This window comes from Somniosus microcephalus, chromosome 22 (assembly GCF_052327205.1).
Source record: "Somniosus microcephalus isolate GS21.2 chromosome 22, FLI_Smic_1.0, whole genome shotgun sequence".
NCBI lineage: Eukaryota > Metazoa > Chordata > Chondrichthyes > Squaliformes > Somniosidae > Somniosus > Somniosus microcephalus.
In genome coordinates this window covers 53,200,783-53,220,419 of record NC_141008.1, presented here as the reverse complement: position 1 = coordinate 53,220,419, position 19,637 = coordinate 53,200,783, and the positions used below count along the sequence as shown (strand labels likewise).

The 19,637-nt window shown below is 49.2% G+C and overlaps 1 protein-coding gene across 4 annotated transcripts in view; it reads left to right on the top strand.

Annotated features, from left to right (window-relative positions):
• The window catches only part of dph1 (diphthamide biosynthesis 1), a 583,177-nt gene that overhangs the window by 376,872 nt on the left and 186,668 nt on the right, over positions 1–19,637 (top strand). For all 4 annotated transcript variants that reach the window (XM_085964755.1, XM_085964756.1, XM_085964754.1 and 1 more), the window contains one exon: positions 13,863–13,931. In XM_085964755.1, the coding sequence (XP_085820881.1) occupies positions 13,863–13,931 (69 nt within the window). The remainder of the gene's footprint in view (positions 1–13,862; positions 13,932–19,637) is intronic.

Sequence of the window (19,637 nt, the reverse complement as noted above, 5' to 3'; positions counted from 1 at the left end):
GGGGTGCCAGTCAAGCAGTCTGCTTTGTCCTGGATGGTGTTGAGCTTCTTGAGTGTTGTTGCAGCTTGCAGTTGCACCCATTCAGGCAAGTGGAGAGTATTCCATCACACTCCTGACATGTGTCTTGTCGATGGTGGAAAGGCTTTGGGGAGCCAGGAGGTGAGTTTCTCGACGCAGAATACCCAGCTTTGTGACTGGCTCTTGTAGCCACAGTATTTATGTGGCTGGTCCCGTTGAGTAGGATGGTTGAATTTCCGCCGGCGTCTGACAAGTCACACCTGTGCCGTTCAGTCAGATGTCCCACAGGTACAGTAAGTTTCACGTCAAGGTAGAGGGAGCCCACAGTGTTGGGCGAGCCCTGCAGCAGATTCTGCCTCCTGGCTCTCCTAGATGTTCACTTTTAATTGGGACTCATTTATTCCCCCCTCCCCCCCCATACTTTCTAAAAGTTTCTAGTTTTTTTTATTGTGTAGCTCACTGCTCTCTCTGACTCAGAAGGAAAGAACTTGCAAGAAAGAGAGAACTAGTGTTTTACCTTTCGTGGCCTCAGGACGTCCCAAAATGTTTCCCGACCAATTAATGACTTTGCGAAGCGTAGTCACTGTTGGAGGCAATTTGCGCGCATAGAAGTTGCAACATGGAAACAGGCCATTTGGCCCAACCAGCCCGTGTTGGCGTTTACCCTCCACGCGAGCAGATGGTTCTAATCATGTTTACTCACCCTGTTCCCATATCCCTTCAAACCCTTTTCCTTCGTCCACCTATCCAATCTAATCTTGAATGTTGACAGCGTTTCTGCAACTCTGGATTTCTAAGTTTACAGTGGGTAACATCCTCATCTCTGCGCCAGAAGGTCATGGATTCGAGCCCCACTCCAGAGACTTGAGCCCATAATCCAGGCTGACACTCCAGGGCAATACTGAGGGAGTGCTGCACTGTTGGAGGTGCCGTTTTTTTGGATGTGACGTTAAACCGAGGCCCCCCATCTGTTCTCTCAGATGGATGTTAAAGCTCCCATGGCACTATTCGATGAAGTTATCACCGCTATCCTGGCCAGCTTTCATCCCTCAACTAACACCACTATAACAGTTTAATTAGTCATTAATCTCATTGGCATTTGTGGGATATTGCTGTGTGCAAATTAGCTGCTGTTTTTGCCTACATTATGACAGTAACTGCACTTCAAAAGTACTTCATTTGGATACCCTGATGTCATGAAAGGCACAAAGATGCAAGTTTTTCTTTCTTTTACTTCCTGTACACACTATGTGTAACAACACCATAAAGAACTTGGTTACAATTTTGTTGTACACAGCGTAAATCCTCCGCTGTAGTCTTCGATCAGCGAGCTAGCGACACCTAATGGCCAAACCTTGCTGCCTTTTTTTATTACATTGACGCTGTGGTCCGGTGGGCGTCTTTGGTCCTTCCTGTTGTGGCTAATTGGACAGGTGGCTAAAGCTAACAATTCCCACCGGCACTTGATGCTCACAGTGGGTGCAAAGAGTGGCTAACTGTTGTATCCTCTAAAAGAAAGACTTGCGTTTAGACAGCGTCTTTCATGACCTCAGGATGTCCCAAAGTGCTTTACAACCAATGAAGTACTTTTGAAGTGTAGTCACTGTTGTAATGTAGGAAACGCAGCAGCCAATCTGCACAGCAAGCTCCCACAAACAATGTTCGATATAGCTGTGCGGCCATGTGGCTACACAGCTCTCTGCCGGTTCCGTGCAGCCCGGGACCAGCTTTTTCAATGTAAAGTTTCGCACATCGTGAAACTGTGAATGAGTCGTGCAGCCCCTTAAAGGGGCCGCGCACCCAAAAAAAAATAAGAGGGAACATTGACCACAAGCGGCAATGTGATAATGATCAGATAATCTGTTTTAATGACGTTGATTGAGAGATAAATATTGTCCAGGACACTCTGCTCTTCGTCAAAATAGTGCCATGGGATCTTTTACGTCCACCCGAGGGGGCAGACGGAGCTTTGGTTTAGCATCTCATCGAAAGACGGCACCTTCGACAGCGCAGCGCTCCCTCAGTATGGCACTGGAGTGTTAGCCTGGATTTTGTGCTCAAGTCTCTGGATTGGTGCTTGACCCACCCTTCACCGTGATTGGCACAAAACAATTGAAAGCCAAATAAAACCCTTGCTCCACATTTAGAGTGCTGGAAACTAGAAACAATGTGAACTACTGGCCATTGAAGAACTTAGGAGAGGGGTGAAAAAATGAAATAGAATGAAGCAGTCTACATATCAAATAAATTCTTTAAGATAGAATTCTGCTGTCTCTTCAGACATGGGCAGGGACTCCAGTTGTGCCTTAACACTCTGAGGCCATCTGAATTCAACTCCCAGTGGACTGGAGCCTACAGCGTAGAATTGCTGTGAATGTGTCAATTGGCTTCGCGCTGTCGAGGTGAGAAATTGAAACGTTACAATACTGGAGCGGGAGTGGTGAGAGATTGGTCTCAGGGGAATTATACCAGCAGCACAGAGGTTACCCTTTCAGTAATCCCCGTGTCGCGCTGAACCTGAGGGATCGCATTGGCGTCACTCACGGAGAGATTCAATCTCTAGCACAGCGTCTGTCTGTTGTAACTGGTTTCAATTTCGATGCGTTTCTGTTTTTCCTGTTTTGTTGCCTTTTCTGGGGGTGGGTTGTGGGGGGAGGTTGAGTGTCTCCATTTGCTTTCCGGCCCGAAATACATACGGATGAGGGGGACCATTTGGCCCATCCAGAAAGACCCTACAGTCAGTAACCCCCCCCCCCCCCACCTAAACAACCATCCACTTGTTTCTTAAATGATTCCAGGTATTTTGCTTAACTAAGAAAGAAAAACTTGCATTTATAAAGCGCCTTTCACCACCTCAAGACGTTTCAAAGTGCTTCACAGCCAATGAAATACTTTTTGAAGTGTAGTCACTGTTGTAATGTAGCAAACGCAGCAGTCAATCTGCGCACAGCAAGCTCCCACAAACAGCAATGTGATAATGACCAGATAATCTGTTTTAGTGATGGTAATTGAGGAAGAAATATTGGCCAGGACACCAAATTCAAAATAGTGCCATGGGATCTTTTATGTCCACATGACAGGGTAGACGGGGGCCTCGGATTAACACAATGTGACTCCACTGCAATGCATTATTCCCAACTCTCCCCCCGCCCCCCCCCCCCCCCCCACTCAACGTGACTGTGCAGAGTGATCCTCCAATGCATTATTTCCCCCACACAGCGGGGCTCTGCACAGTGACCCTCCAATGCATTGTTGCACACTCTCCCGCGAGGTGTGGCTCTGCACAGTGACCCTCCAATGCATTGTTGCACACACTCCCATGAGGTGTGGCTCTGCACAGTGATCCCCCAATGTATTGTTGCACACACTCCCGTGGGGTGTGGCTCCGCATAGTGATCCCCATGCATTGTTGCACACACTCCCATGAGGTGTGGCTCCGCACAGTGATCCCCATGCATTGTTGCACACACTCCCATGAGGTGTGGCTCTGCACAGTGATCCCCCAATGTATTGTTGCACACACTCCTGTGGGGTGCGGCTCCGCATAGTGATCCCCATGCATTGTTGCACACACTCCCATGAGGTGTGGCTCCGCACAGTGATCCCCATGCATTGTTGCACACACTCCCGTGAGGCGTGGCTCCGCACAGTGATCCCCATGCATTGTTGCACACTCTCCCGTGAGGTGTGGCTCCGCACAGTGACCCTCCAATGCATTGTTGCACACACTCCCGTGAGGTGTGGCTCCGCACAGTGATCCCCCAATGCAGTGCGCAAACAATCCCCAGTCAGTTATCTCCCTTCAAACTTTTAACATCTTCTGTCTCTTGTGAGGGTGGATAAACGTGTCCGTAACAAGCGAGTTCAGAAGCAGAGGAACTGCTATGAATGTGAAACGAGCTTGTCAGGTAATCACCGTGATCTTCAGCATTTCAGCAGAGTTGTGATCTAGAGCCCTAAAGCTAGGAATTTGTCTTAGAAACATAGTCATTTTGGAACACTGCAGCTGACTCAAAAGCAAGCATCTCCATTTCAATCTTCTCCAAATCGGTCTTGTGATTACGTGTAGTAGTTTTTGGCTTGCAAGTCATTCATCATCCTCACGTGGAAATATATCAGCCGTTCCTTCATCATCGCTGGGTCAAAATCCTGGAACTCCCTCCCTAAGCGCACTTTGAGAGCACCTTCACCACACGGACTGCAGCGGTTAAAGAAGTAGGCCCACCGCAACTAGGGATTGGCAATAAATGCCGGCCTTGTCAGCGACGCCCACATCCCGAGAATGATTTTTTTTTAAAGGTTTGTGATGGTAATGTCCATTCCTTTCCACCTACAATATATGGGCTTTTAAAACCAAAGCTAGGATCACTGGTAGCACTCTCGCCTCTGAATTGGATGATCGTAGGATTGGCATGTCTCCTCCTACTCCCCTCGGCCCTGCTGATGCCCTGTGCTATGAGCCCTGGTCCTCAGCCTAGGTTTGCAAGAGCCTGCTGCTAAATTCTAATTTTACATTGATAACATTCTGGCAGTGCGTCAGACGATGAGTTAATAGGATGATTAAGGTTTAGGAATGCCTTTTTCTTTCGTATGGTAGTAGCAAAAAACAAATCAAATGTCAATATCTAAGTCAGATATCCATGCCAAAGGTTCTGGAACAGCGTAGATATCTTGTAGGCTGCCTGCGAATTTCCTCTGAGGGCAGTGTTCAGTGATGTGCTCCAGGGTCTGATTAGGAGCTCCGCAGTTGCTTGATGGGAAAGCTTTAATCTTCCATCTATGGAGAAGGTGGCAGCATCGACCATTACCGGTTCTGAGGCGGTTGATGGTTGTCCACTGTTTGCGAGGAAGGTTTGATCCTTCAGGTTGTACTGTGGCGTCCTTTATAAGGAACCCATTTGGTACGACGCAGCTCTTCCAAGCATTTCACCATTGGCCATCAAGGCTGAGGCGACAGTCCAAAATGGCCTTCTAGATTTGAGACGGGTTGGTGGTAGGTTGGTCAAGTCGGCCTGGATCGGCATGCCTTTGCTGGTGTAGTGGTTGTATTCTCTGGAGACTGCATATTCACAGTGTAGGTGTGGTGGTGCGATGTTTGCAAGCACGGGCAGCCAAGGTGTTGGTCTCGATAAAAGCGTACCGGTGATAATTCTTATAGTAGACTTTAGCTGGACATCACAGATTTGACATGCGGTCTTGATAGTCGTGCCGGAGTACACCAGGGCGAGTGCTGCCGGAAGGAATGGCTTAAGTTAGTGATGAAGAGAACACCCACTAGGGTTGCCAACTCTGGTTGGACGCCCCTCCCCCACACTCCCGCCATTGGTTGCCCCACACATCCATCTTCTGACGCCAATTGAAAAGCAAGCACACTTCATTGCTCAATTAGATCATTTGTCAGTCAAACAAGCTTTTACTTAACCCATCCCCAATATTTTTTTGTAACTAATGAACAAAAGTCTTCATAGAAAGTGAAGAAAAACCCCACATTTATTTTGTAACAGCCCGTCGATTTTTCTCCCGGGTGTTTGCCCTCAGCCATGCTGGGGAGATTAATCTTCAATGGCTGGAGATTCCAGGACAATCCTGGCGGGCTGGCAACCCCTAACTCCCACGGGACTGTAGACCCTGCAGCAAGCTGGGTCACGGTCCTGTTCTTGGTGAGAAGAGCAGTGAGGGCCCCGATGAGATTCAACCGGACTTTGTGAAAGGAATCTAATTAAGCAGAAGGGTTCTGGAAACCGGCGTGGACGCTGAAGATTATCTGTGAAACATTGCATGGGTCAAAATCCTTGTAACATTGGATGAACTGCAGCTTCATCACTGTGAACCCTTCCAGTGCTCAATTATTGAAATCACTCTCCTCGCCTCACGTAACTTCTGACAAGACTTTGTGTGGTTTGGAAAAGCAGTGAAGATAAAACCTGAGTTATGGCAGATGGACTGTTCCTTCCAGATAAGTACAATAAAACTACAGCAGGCGCGTCTATATTTAGGAAGACGACATCATCCTTTCGTCACTTGTCCCCCTGCAAGTTCTCCACCGCACTTGCAAAATGAAAAGCCATAAAATTTTAATAGAACCTGCGCCTTGTAAATAAAGAACAGCCTGTAATCTTTATAGTCAAGAGCCCACAGCCATGATTTTTTGACTACTCCTGGTCTGCAGTAAAACTTGCAACAGGTCAGGCAGGCTCCAGAACTGGTTGAGGCCTGCGCAAGGCCGAGACAGGACACTGCACCGAGAGTGGAGTGTGAGGGCACAAGGGCCAGGCTAGGGTTCCAGGGTTTTTACCTGGAGTCTCCGGGAATTGAAGATTAATCTCCAGTTGCGAGCAATCTTGGAGAAAAATCATGGTGGGGGCGGGGGGGCATTAATTAAGTTGTGTGGGGTTTTTTTTTTCATTTTCTTTGAAAACTTTCATTTATTATTTATAAAAATATTGCAGCTGGGAGGTGGCTGTTTGATTGACAGTCAAGAATCATCCAATCAGGTAATTAAGAGTCTGTTCGTTTTCCAATTAATATAAGAACTAGGAGCAGGAGTCGGCGGGCCCTTCGAGCCTGCTCCGCCATTCAATAAGATCATGGCTGATCCTCTACCTCAAGTCCACTTTCCCGCCTTATCCCCATATCCCTTGGTTTAGTTAGCACGGGAATGTGGTGGTGGGGGGGGGCGTTGCCATGAGGATGGACATGTCGGGCGACCAATGGCAGGTGGAGGTGGGAGGTCATGTGATGAAACCGCCAGGAATACGTCCAACCAGAGTTGGCGACCCTACGGGCAGGCCCAAGTGATCTGTATCCTTAAAGGGATGAAAAATATGGGCCTTTACCTTCCCCGTTCAACCCTTCCCCGCTGCTATATTAACAAAAATAGAGCAACAAAACATAAAATATCATTGAAATTGGGGACCGGCTATGTTGCCTGAGTTTACAGCTGGTATCATGTTCCTCTAGTCCAGGGTCAGGTTTGATCAGCCACCAGGGCCAATCCCCGATTGAAGGATTGGAGCTTCCCCAGGGCTCATGAAGCTCCTGCTGGTAATTCCCAACATCAGAGGAGAAAAGGACCATAGGAACAGGAGTCGGCCACTCAGCCCCTCGAGCCTGTTCCGCCATTCAATTAGATCACGGCCGATCTGTATCTTAATTCTGTTGAAGGGTTCTGTAATCCTTGATACCCTTGCCTAACAAAAGTCTATCGAGGAGACCTGAAATGGCAGATCTCGTTGCAGCAGCAAGTTTAACAAGATTTTATAAGAGCTGACATATGTTTCGTACCGTCTATATCTATCCGACATCTGCATGCATTTCCTGTCTGCACAGCCTGACTTCCTGATGTCACGCTTCTTCTGTTAACGTTTTCCCATTATATATTCTTTTGTCCACACTTGTAGAATCATACAATAGTACTGCACAGAAGGAGGCCATTCGGCCCATCGAGTCTGCGCCGGCTCTTTCGAAGAGCAATCCAGTCAGTCCCACTCCCCCTGCTCTTTCCCCATATCCCTGCAATTTTTTTCTCCTTCAAGTATTTATCCAATTCCCTTTTGAGGCGACTATTGAATCTGTATCCCCCCACCCTATCAGGCGGAGCATTCCAAATCCTAACCACTCGTTGTGTAAAAAAGTTTTTCCTCCTGTCGCCTCTGGTTCTTTTGCCAATCACCTGAAATCTGTTCCCTCTGGTTATTGACCCTTTAGCCATTGGAAACAGTATTGTAACGGATTTTACCCGTGTAAATTCATCACTGTGATTGTGCAACCTGGCCACCGAGTGCCCACAAATTGCTTAAAATACTTTCTGAATTTTTTTCTCAGCTGCCATTTTTTTCTCAGTAACTGAAATTTCGAGCACCCGAAATAAAGGCTTAAACAAAGAAAAAAAAATTCCAAAAATATTCCTTTTTTCACAATGAGAGGCCACGTTGTAGTGAATGAAGCCTCTCAGGCTTTCAAGAATGCATTTTTTAAACAGTTGGAGGTTTAATTTAATGGCAAGCTTAGAGCTTCATACATTAGCTTAAAATTCCTTTGTGTGTGACCACAATGCCGTTGTTAGCCAAATAAGCAGAATAAAACTATTTGTTGCTGCTTTGATGCCATTAAAAACCCATTGGGTTAGCCATTGGGACAGAGTAGAGCAGCAAGGAAATAGTGCCATGGGGTCTTTTACATCCACCTGAGAGGGCCTCGGTTTAACCTCACATCCGGAAGTGAGTATCATCCATGCAGCGTGTACCATCCACAAGATGTACTGCAGCAACTCGCCAAGGCACCTTCGACAGCACCTCTCAAACCTGCAACCTCTTCCACCTAGAAGGACAAGGGCAGCAGGCGCATGGGAACACCATCGCCTCCAAGTTCCCCTCCAATTCACACACCATCCTACCTTGGAAATATATCACCGTTCCTTCATAGTCGCTGGGTCAAAATCCTGGAACTCCCTCCCTAACAGCACTGTGGGAATACCTTCACCACACGAACTGCAGCGATTCAAGAAGACGGTTCATCACCACCTTCTTAAGGGCAATTAGGGAAGAACAATAAATGCTGGCATTGCCAGTGACGCCCACATCCCAGAACGAATAAAAAAAAATCCGAATGATGGCACCTCCGACAGTGCAGCGCCCCCTCAGTATACTGCACAGGAGTGTCAGCCTAGATTTTGTGCTCAAGTTCCTGGAGCGGGGCTCGAACCCACAACCTTCTGACTCAGAGGCAAGAGAGTGCTACCCACTGAGCCACGGAATGACATTCTAATTAGACAGCACAGTAAAGATCAAAGGTGTGCAGATTGGATAGCCTGTCAATAGAATAATAAAAGAAAAGAAAGGTTAGCATGGTATCGATCGACTGCTATTGATCACGCGATGTCACTGGCGTATTTAGCAAATTGATCACTAGCAGCCAGTAGCACACTTAATAAATATTATAATCATATACATCATCGTTACAAGCGAAGAGGTCCAGAGCACCACATCATTACTGCGCCAGTTTTTTCTATAGCCCGTGACCCAGACACCGGCTGATAACAGACTGCCTGCACGCAGACTGCAGGGAACCTTGCCTGCATCGAATGATAATTGGTGAGCAATGAGGACCCTCTCCTGAAGGCTCCCTATGGCTAACTCAGGCATCAGGTGGCCCTCCCGTATCTCGTCCAAATGGCTCACCGGGTAGCACTCTCGCCTCTGAGTCAGAAGGTCATGGGTTCAAGTCCCACTCCAGAGACTTGAGCACAAAGTCTTGGCTGACACTCCAATGCAGGGCTGAGGGAGTGCTGCACTGTCAGAGGTGCCGTCTTTCGGATAAGATGTTAAACCGAGGTCCCGTCTGCCCTCTCAGGTGGACGTAAAAGATCCCATGGCACTATTTCGAAGAAGAGCAGGGGAGTTATCCCAGGTGTCTTGGCCAATAGTTACCCCTTTACCAACATGACAAAAACAAATTATCTGGTCATTATCACATTGCTGTTTGTGGGAGCTTGCTGTGCGCAAATTGGCTGCCGCATTTCCCACATTACAACAGTGACTATACTTCAAAAGTACTTCATTGGCTGTAAAGCGCTTTGAGACGTCCGGTGGTCGTGAAAGGCGCTATATAAATGCAAGTCTTTCTTTCCTTTTCCTCATGAGTGAGCCTAGATGATGAGTGTCGGCAAGTTATTGTCTGTGGGGGGGTGGTGCGGGGATGGGAGGAATGTGGAGGGGAACATCAGGGCCGAGCCCAATCTCTGTCCTCCCCCAGTGTCATTGGATAGCCATCAGAAGCTGGTTTATTTTCCCCGCTCTACTATCCTGTCGAGCTGATATCACTCTCCCCTCAGCCTGGTTTCCATCCCACCTACAGCACCAAGACCGAGTTCGCCAACAAGAACCCTTTGTGATTGTAACCACGATGTTTTCTTTCACCTCTGTGCAACTTTTAACACAGTCGGCCACTCCGTCCTCACCCACAGTCGTTGGCTGATGTCGATCAGCGAGCACGGTTGGGGGGCGGGGGAGGGGGGGGGTGGTGATGGGTGAACGGGAATTGGTGCGAGTTAGGATACGGGTAGCACTTCCTGTCCAGCATCAAGACCGCCTATTTCAACCTCTATAGCATCACCCACCTTCATCCCTACCTCCCCATTCAGGAAGGAATATAGTTGGAAGTAAGAGTGATTTGTGTTCTTGGATGAAGATCGACACCATGACCACTTAACCTGTGAAGTGACCCCTGCATTAAACTTGCTCCCAGAGCTGCTGGGTGCATTGTTTCAGGCCAGTTCTAGATGTGGGCAGCAACTCTCTCTGCCCTTCACCTGCTTGGTAGAGGTGTGTCTCCTTGCACCTGTAGAGAACCTACAACAACAACTTGCCTTTATATAACGCCTTTAATGTAGTAAAACGTCCCAAGGCTCTTCACAGGAGCGATTATCAAACAAAATTTGACACCGAGCCACATAAGGAGATATTAGGAACGGTGACCAAAAGCTTGGCCAAAGAGGTAGGTTTTAAGGAGGAGAGAGAGGCGAAGAGGTTTAGAGAGGGAATTACAGTAGACAATCGCAACTCTGTCACCCGAATCCTGAAAACCAAGCCAGCACTTATTGTGGAAACAGTAAATTCAGCATTTCGTAGACCTTTGCAGTCAGACAAAGCTGACTGAAGAAACTGGAAAATCCACCAGCGCTAAGAAAGAAAGACTTGCATTTCTATAGCACCTTTCACGAACACCAGACGTCCAAAAGCGCTTTACAGTCAATGAAGTACTTTTGAAATGTAGTCACTGTTGTAATGTAGTAAACACACAGCCATTATGCGCACAGCAAGCTCCCACAAACAGAAATAACCAGATAATCTGTTTTTTGTGATGTTGATTGAGGGATAAATATTGGCCAGGATACCAGAGATTACTCCCCTGCTCTTCTTCAAAATAGAGCCGTGGGATCTTTTACGTCCACCTGAGAGGGCAGACGGGGCCTCCGTTTAACGTCTTATCCAAAAGACGGCACCTACGACAGTGTAGCACACTCTCAGTACTGCATTGGAGTGTCAGCCTAGATATTCGTGCTCAAGTCTCTGGAGTGGGACTTGAACCCACAGCCTTCTGTGAGAGTGCAACCAGCTGAGCTACGGCTGAGGGCATTAAACTGAGGCTTTGAGCCATTCCCTTTTGATCTCTTAGGTGCAACTGTTTGCTTGAGGGAGTAAGCAGCCCCCTTTAAATTTGCAATCCATGCTGCGTATCATTGCTGATCCGTCCGGAACCTGCCTCTGAGACACGTTGCTGTGTCAGCAGGCACTCCACTAAGCTCCTTGGCCATTTAGTTCAAAACTCCCATGTTAAGCAGTTATTGTGAGCTGAATGCGGCATTATTGGATGGAAGAGCAACTAATGCAGTAACCAGCCGGTGTCGTATTCAGCGCATGTTCTGCTTTGTAAGCACTGGAGTGTACTTAAACAAGCAGCCCCTGTTGCATTGGTAGTCTCTGTAATGGCATGGAGCTGCATTAGGGTACTCTAAATGTACAAGGCATGAAGTTGCACTGGGAGCTCTCATGGTGCACTGCATGGAGCTGCTTCAAGGGACTCTCATGGTGCACTGCAAGGCGCTGCATCAAGAAAGAAAGACGAAAGACTTACATTTATATAGAGCCTTTCACGATCACCAGACGGCTCAAAGCACTTTACAGCCAATGAAGTACTTTTGGAGTGTAGTCACTGTTGTAATGTTGGAAAGGGGCTGTGTGATGATACAAGGCATGGAGTTGCATCAAGGGGCTGTAAAATGATACAAGGCATGGAGCTGCTCTGTAATTACTTTAAAATAAAGAGCTGCCAACCTCCAAGGATAGATTGCAGAGTTGCTTCTAACGGATGACAGACCATGCAGAAAGCCGTCAGCTATAAGCGGCTGACACGGTGGTGATTTGCAGAGTGGCCACTCGAGCTCTTAATGTAACCCATTCACATTACTGAACAGTTGCCGACAATTCAGAGTGTTGCTGCATTGTATTGGCCTGATACCAGGCAGAGCCCCGGTCCAAACACACTGAACTATACTCGTCAACTGCAGGATCATCGCTGCAGCTCAAAGGAAACTCTTTAACTGTTCTGTTGAACTGTCAGAACAGGATTGCTAGTAAAATGTGCGACCCTGGCATATGGAAGCTATAATTCTCCAGGGTTGAGATATCATTTGGAATCTTCAATTGTACAGGAGGTGTAAAATGCATCTATTTAAATTCCCGGAATTACATGTACATCACACAGATAGTGCAGAACTTTGTTACAAGGATCTTAATGCAATTGTAATGAAGTGCGGAGCTGCCGTTGTCTGTGGTTTACTGCCTGAGGGTGAAATCAATTGTGTGTGTGTCTGCCCCATCCCAACCCAAATACGTTTTTCTACAAACTCCCCATATTATTACTGTCAGAAGTGAGTGGGTGAATAGATGGGGTGAGAGGGTCATCCCAGCGCCAACCCCAACCGCAGCCTGGCCCAGTTTTCAAGGGCCGTCCATCACTTAAACTCCTGCTGGCCTGGCTGGTTCGAGTTTTTGGCGGATTTTCTTCCTGGGAACCTATGGAATCGTCAAGGGCCGCAGAATTTCACCTGCCAGGTAGATGAGAGGCAAAGCTTAAACGAACGCACCAGATCGCTTTTAATTTTGGTCTGTTTCTTCACTCCGACTTCAGTCCTCTCTATTTCTTTACCCCCTAGTTTGTGGATGTCAAGATAGCCCAGCAACAGCCGTTGGCTAGGGTCACTTGTAAAGAATGGCCACTTGATAGGGTAACAATGGTTTCTGGTGGGCGTGAAGGCTTACGAGAGTATAAGTTACTGTCTCCACATGTTAGCGCATTCTCACTTTACAAACACACAAAAATGACGGGCAGGTAAAGACCAGCTGGACCACTGAGCCTGCCCCACACTCATGATGACTGGAGCATCATGACTAGACACTCTCTCCCACCCGCCCCGCCTCCCCATCCCCTCCCCCTCCCACGCAGCCATGTAATCTCCTGGGAGAGGCAAAGAAAACAGAGAATAAACACCAGGGCCAATAAGGAAAAAGGTGCTCTGGAAAATTCCTCTCCAACCCCCTCAGGAGATCACATGGATTGAGTGTTATCTATTCATCCACTTCCCTTTTAGGTGATGCGATCTCTGCCCCAGTCAGGAACCGGTCCAGCTCCCTCTTGAAGGCAGAGAGTCAGCACCCACTGCACCAGCCGGCAACGCATCCCAGAGGCTCACTACCTTCTGGGAAAAGAAGAACAGCCCAACACCTAGTCTGTTCCTACTTTAGCTTAGCTTACACGCATGTCCCCATGTCCTCCCCAATTTCTTTCTGGCAGAGGTCACTGGATAGCGATCAGAAGCAGAAACCCTGACTGATTCTCTCCCCCCCCCCCCCCCCCCCGACACCACCGCCTCCCCTCCTTCCAAGGAAGCAGAGGCCCTGCTGTCACCCTGACCCAGCATAGGCCGGGAATGGAGCCTGGGACGTTCCTGTTCCGTATGGTTCAACGCCACACCACCGGGCGCACTTTCACCACTAAGCAAAACAGGGGAGCCGCCGATTTATAATCCATTTTAAATACCAAGGAAGAGAAGAAAAAGGCATGGTACATTAATCTGTGGGGGTGTGAAGATTTCTTCTCCCCGCCTCCCTGCTGGCCTCACAGTGAGGCCTCTGTTTGGAGCCTGTGGAGCTGTTTGTGAAGTTGACCTGGTTTTCTCGACACACTTTGCCATGCAGCAGCAGCAGTGATTAATGTGCGTGCCTGTGCAGCAGATCGGAGGCACGCTCCAGCACTAATTCAGCATGTGCCTTTTCTCCTTCTAGTTACCTTGGTGACGGGCGCTTTCACCTGGAATCCATCATGATAGCGAACCCTGGCGTCCAGGCATACAGGTGAGTGAAAGCACACCTGCATTAAAGGCTTAAAGGTGTTGGAGGGAAGTGGGGAAATATGTTTTTTCAAAAGAAACACATCAACTCAGCTCGGTATTGCTGTTAACCCTTTCACAACAACGCAGGATCTGGATACAGCGCTTGCATTCTGCTGGTTGTCAGGCCTCCATCTGAAGGCTGCATTTCCCTTCTTCCTGTTAGTTACTTAAAACTTCCCGGCACATTGGGTTTGATTCAGTGTGTGGGTTTCACGAGCTCAAAATGTACCAAAAAGGAAAGGGCGGCATTTACACAGCACCTCTCAAAATAAAAAAATCCCCAAGCGCTTCGCGAACAATGAATGACTTTGGAGTGTGGTGATGACTGGTTATTGTAGGCAAATGTGGCAGCCATTTTTGTGCACGGTAAGATTCCACAAACAGCAGTGAAATGAATGCCCAGTTCATCATTCATTTTGTATGGTGATTTTGGGTGAAGGAGGAATTTTGGCCGGGAAACGCAGCACCACCACGATAGGTTAACTGGCCGTCCGTCTCAGCGCTGTTTGTGAGCCCCTGCTGGGCCGCCTTGCTTCTTTGTGTAGAAGTCACTGCTGTTCAGAAGTAATTCATTCCCTGTTCAGTGTCAACCTGGCCTGATGCCTGGCACAGAGAGTGAGGAGAGTGCACGGGCCTGCCCTTGTAAAACCAGCTGTCGGGAGCGGCTAGAGGATTGCCGAGGCCTGGTTTGCCTTCTGCCCTTGAGCACAGTAACCGCAGAACTTAACCTTAGCATCTCCCTACTTGCTCGGATTGCAAAAGGACTGAAACCTGCACCGAGTGCTGTTGAAACAAACACTTGGCTGCACGAACTTCACTGTGAATCAACTAGGGTTCCCAACCCTGCCACTTTGGGTGGGAGTCTCCCGGAATGGGCGATTGGTCTCCCAAGCGTTGCTGCTGGCAGCTCAGGAGAAACAGTCCCTGTATATGCGGTTCGCACTTGTGCAGTAACGTGGCTGTCATGGCTTGCAGCCAAACTGCGTTGTCTGGACCCTGCTGGTTATTTGGAAACACACCGCTTCGTTATTGGTTGTGAGGATGATGGCATCGGGCTCAATGAAGTGCGCCTGGAAACTCAATGAGTTCTGAGAGAGCAACTGGGGAAGGGAGAGAGAGAGAAACACAAACTGGGGGGGAGGGAGAGAGAGCAACACAAACTGGGGGAGGACGAGAGAGAGAGAGAGAGCAACACAAACTGGAGGAGGACGAGAGAGAGAGAGCAACACAAACTGGGGGAGGACGAGAGAGAGAGAGCAACACAAACTGGGGGGAGAGAGAGAGAGAGCAACACAAACTGGGGGAGGGTGAGAGAGAGAGAGAGCAACACAAACTGGGGGAGGGAGAGAGAGAGCAACACAAACTGGGGGGAGAGAGAGAGAGCAACACAAACTGGGGGGAGAGAGAGAGAGAGCAACACAAACTGGGGGAGGACGAGAGAGAGAGAGCAACACAAACTGGGGGAGGGTGAGAGAGAGAGAGAGCAACACAAACTGGGGGAGAGAGAGAGAGAGCAACACAAACTGGGGGAGAGAGAGAGCGAGCAACACAAACTGGGGGAGAGAGAGAGAGAGCAACACAAACTGGGGAAGGACGAGAGAGAGAGAGAGAGCAACACAAACTGGGGGAGAACGAGAGAGAACAACACAAACTGGGGGAGGGAGAGAGAGAGAGAGAGAGCAACACAAACTGGGGGAGAGAGAGAGAGAGAGCAACACAAACTGGGGGAGGGAGCGAGAGAGCAACATAAACTGGGGGAGAGAGCAACACAAACAGCTCCAGGACAGTGACATCCTAGCACAGAGAATTCGACCTAACACAATTGTCACTAAACAAAAGGAAAAATATTTGACCTATTGGACAGAAACGACAAAAACCCAAAACAAACTCGATTGCTATTTGGCCCTAAACAGACAATACACCACAGCTGAATACCTGACCATGGTAAAAGATAGCAAACTGAGAAAAACCTTGACAATGTACAGACTTAGTGAGCATAGCCTGGCCATCGAAAAAGGCAGACCTGGCTGCCAAGAGAGGACAGGATATGCTCTCACTGCAGTCAGGGAGTGGTGGAGACAGAGATGCACTTCCTCACAACTTGTGGAAACTATCAGGACATAAGGGGGAATTTCTACCCAAAATGCATAAAAATATGCCCTGAATTCAAAAATTTGAATGACCACCAAAAACTCCCATATCTATTAGAGGAACAGAGAAATTGCGTAACTTTAGCGGCAAACTATGTTACAGCTTGCCATAAGCAGAGGGACAACCATTAAATCTAAGAAAAGATTATATGCATATTATATGTGTGTATATTTATGTATACAGGGATATATCTGTCTATACACTGTATGTCTAGATCTGCGATTACGTGTTCAATCATACATTTTTTCTGTGCTTTGGCAACATAAGATGTACCTTGTCATGCCAATAAAGCAATTTGAATTGAATTGGGTGAGAGAGAGAGAGAGAGCAACACAAACTGAGGGAGGGGGAGAGAGAGCAACACAAACTGGGGGAGGAGAGAGAGAGCGAGCAACACAAACTGGGGGAGAGAGAGAGCGAGCAACACAAACTGGGGGAGGGAGAGAGAGCAACACAAACTGGGGGAGAGAGAGAGAGAGCAACACAAACTGGGGGAGGAGAGAGAGAGAGAGAGAGCAACACAAACTGGGGGAGAGAGAGAGCGAGCAACACAAACTGGGGGAGGAGAGAGAGAGCAACACAAACTGGGGGAGAGAGAGAGAGCAACACAAACTGGGGGAGGAGAGAGAGAGAGCGAGCAACACAAACTGGGGGAGGGAGCGAGAGCAACACAAACTGGGGGAGAGAGAGAGAGAGAGAGAGCAACACAAACTGGGGGAGAGAGAGAGCGAGCAACACAAACTGGGGGAGGGAGAGAGAGCAACACAAACTGGGGGAGAGAGAGAGAGAGAGAGAGAGAGCAACACAAACTGGGGGAGGAGAGAGAGAGAGCAACACAAACTGGGGGAGGAGAGAGAGAGAGCAACACAAACTGGGGGAGAGAGAGAGAGCGAGCAACACAAACTGGGGGAGGAGAGAGAGAGCAACACAAACTGGGGGAGAGAGAGAGCGAGCAACACAAACTGGGGGAGGGAGAGAGAGCAACACAAACTGGGGGAGAGAGAGAGAGAGAGCAACACAAACTGGGGGAGGAGAGAGAGAGCAACACAAACTGGGGGAGAGAGAGAGAGCAACACAAACTGGGGGAGAGAGAGCAACACAAACTGGGGGAGAGAGAGAGAGCAACACAAACTGGGGGAGAGAGAGAGAGAGCGAGCAACACAAACTGGGGGAGGGAGAGAGAGAGCAACACAAACTGGGGGAGAGAGAGAGAGAGCAACACAAATGGGGGGAGAGAGAGAGCAACACAAACTGGAGGAGGGTGAGAGAGAGAGAGCAACACAAACTGGGGAGGGAGAGAGAGCAACACAAACTGGGGAGGGAGAGAGAGAGAGCAACACAAACGGGGGGAGAGAGAGAGAGAGAGAGAGCAACACAAACTGGGGGAGAGAGAGAGAGAGAGAGAGCAACACAAACTGGGGGAGGGAGAGAGAGAGAGAGAGAGCAACACAAACTGGGGGAGGGAGAGAGAGAGACAGAGAGCAACACAAACTGGGGGAGGGAGAGAGAGAGAGCAACACAAACTGGGGGAGGGAGAGAGAGAGAGCGAGAGAGAGCAACACAAACTGGGGGAGAGAGAGAGAGAGAGAGAGAGAGAGCAACACAAACTGGGGGAGAGAGAGCGAGAGAGAGCAACACAAACTGGGGGAGAGAGAGAGAGAGCAACACAAACTGGGGGAGAGAGAGAGAGAGCAACACAAACTGGGGGGAGAGAGAGAGAGAGCAACACAAACTGGGGGAGGGAGAGAGAGAGCAACACAAACTGGGGGAGGGAGAGAGAGAGAGAGCAACACAAACTGGGGGAGGGAGAGAGAGAGCAACACAAGCTGGGGGAGGGAGAGAGAGAGAGCAACACAAACTGGGGGAGGAGAGAGAGAGCAACACAAACTGGGGGGAGGGAGAGAGAGAGCAACACAAACTGGGGGAGGGAGAGAGAGAGCGAGAGAGAGCAACACAAACTGGGGGAGAGAGAGAGAGAGCAACACAAACTGGGGGAGGGAGAGAGAGAGCAACACAAACTGGGGGAGGGAGAGAGAGAGCAACACAAACTGGGGGAGGGAGAGAGAGAGAGAGCAACACAAACTGGGGGAGGGAGAGAGAGAGCAACACAAACTGGGGGAGGGAGAGAGAGAGAGAGCAACACAAACTGGGGGAGGAGAGAGAGAGAGAGAGCAACACAAACTGAGGGGAGGGAGAGACAGAGAGAGAGCAACACAAACTGGGGGGAGGGAGAGAGAGAGCGAGCAACACAAACTGGGGGAGGAGAGAGAGAGAGAGAGAGCAACACAAACTGGGGGAGCGAGAGAGAGAGAGAGAGCAACACAAACTGGGGGAGCGAGAGAGAGAGAGCAACACAAACTGGGGGAGCGAGAGAGAGAGAGAGAGCAACACAAACTGGGGGGGGAGAGAGAGAGAGCAACACAAACTGGGGGAGAGAGAGAGAGCAACACAAACTGGGGGAGGGAGAGAGAGCAACACAAACTGGGGGAGAGAGAGAGAGAGAGAGAAACACAAACTGGGGGGAGAGAGAGAGAGCAACACAAACTGGGGGAGAGAGAGAGAGAGCAACACAAACTGGGGGAGAGAGAGAGAGTAACACAAACGGGGGGAGAGAGAGAGAGAGAGAGCAACACAAACTGGGGGGGGAGAGAGAGAGCAACACAAACTGGGGCGAGAGAGAGAGAGCAACACAAACTGGGGGAGAGAGAGAGCAACACAAACTGGGGGAGGGAGAGAGAGAGCAACACAAACTGGGGGGAGAGAGAGAGAGCGAGCAACACAAACTGGGGGGAGAGAGAGAGTAACAGAAACTGGGGGAGAGAGAGAGAGAGAGCAACACAAACTGGGGGAGGGAGAGAGAGAGCAACACAAACTGGGGGAGGGAGAGAGAGAGAGAGCAACACAAACTGGGGGGAGGGAGAGAGAGAGAGAGAGCAACACAAACGGGGGAGAGAGAGAGAGAGCAACACAAACTGGGGGAGAGAGAGAGAGAGCAACACAAACTGGGGGAGGACGAGAGAGAGCAACACAAACTGGGGGGAGAGAGAGAGAGAGAGAGAGCAACACAAACTGGGGGAGGAGAGAGAGAGAGAGAGAGCTGATGTGCCTCAGTAATTCCGAGACTCGAAGGTAGCAGAACAAAACAAGGCTTTTATTAACTTAGAACGAAACACGTAAGCGAGAGAGATGTCGTCCTTCTGGAGATTGGGGGCTAGACTGAAAGCTAGCTTACAAACGGGGCCAGGTATGGGCGGAGCCCTACACACAGCACATTCCAGTACACAATACAATGAGGTCTGGGGGAAGGGAAATGACACTGAAACCGATCTCAGTCACAGGCAGTGATGAATGGAAATATTTCATCACATTCACCCCTTCTATAGATTTAGTCTGTTCGGGGGTTTGATAGTCCTCTGCGACCGACGTGGCTGTTGCGGTGCCGCGGGTGTCGGCTGGGTGTCCCCGGTAGCCTCCTGGGTCTCTGCCGGGGGTGCCGCCAGGGTTGTTGAAGGGGTAG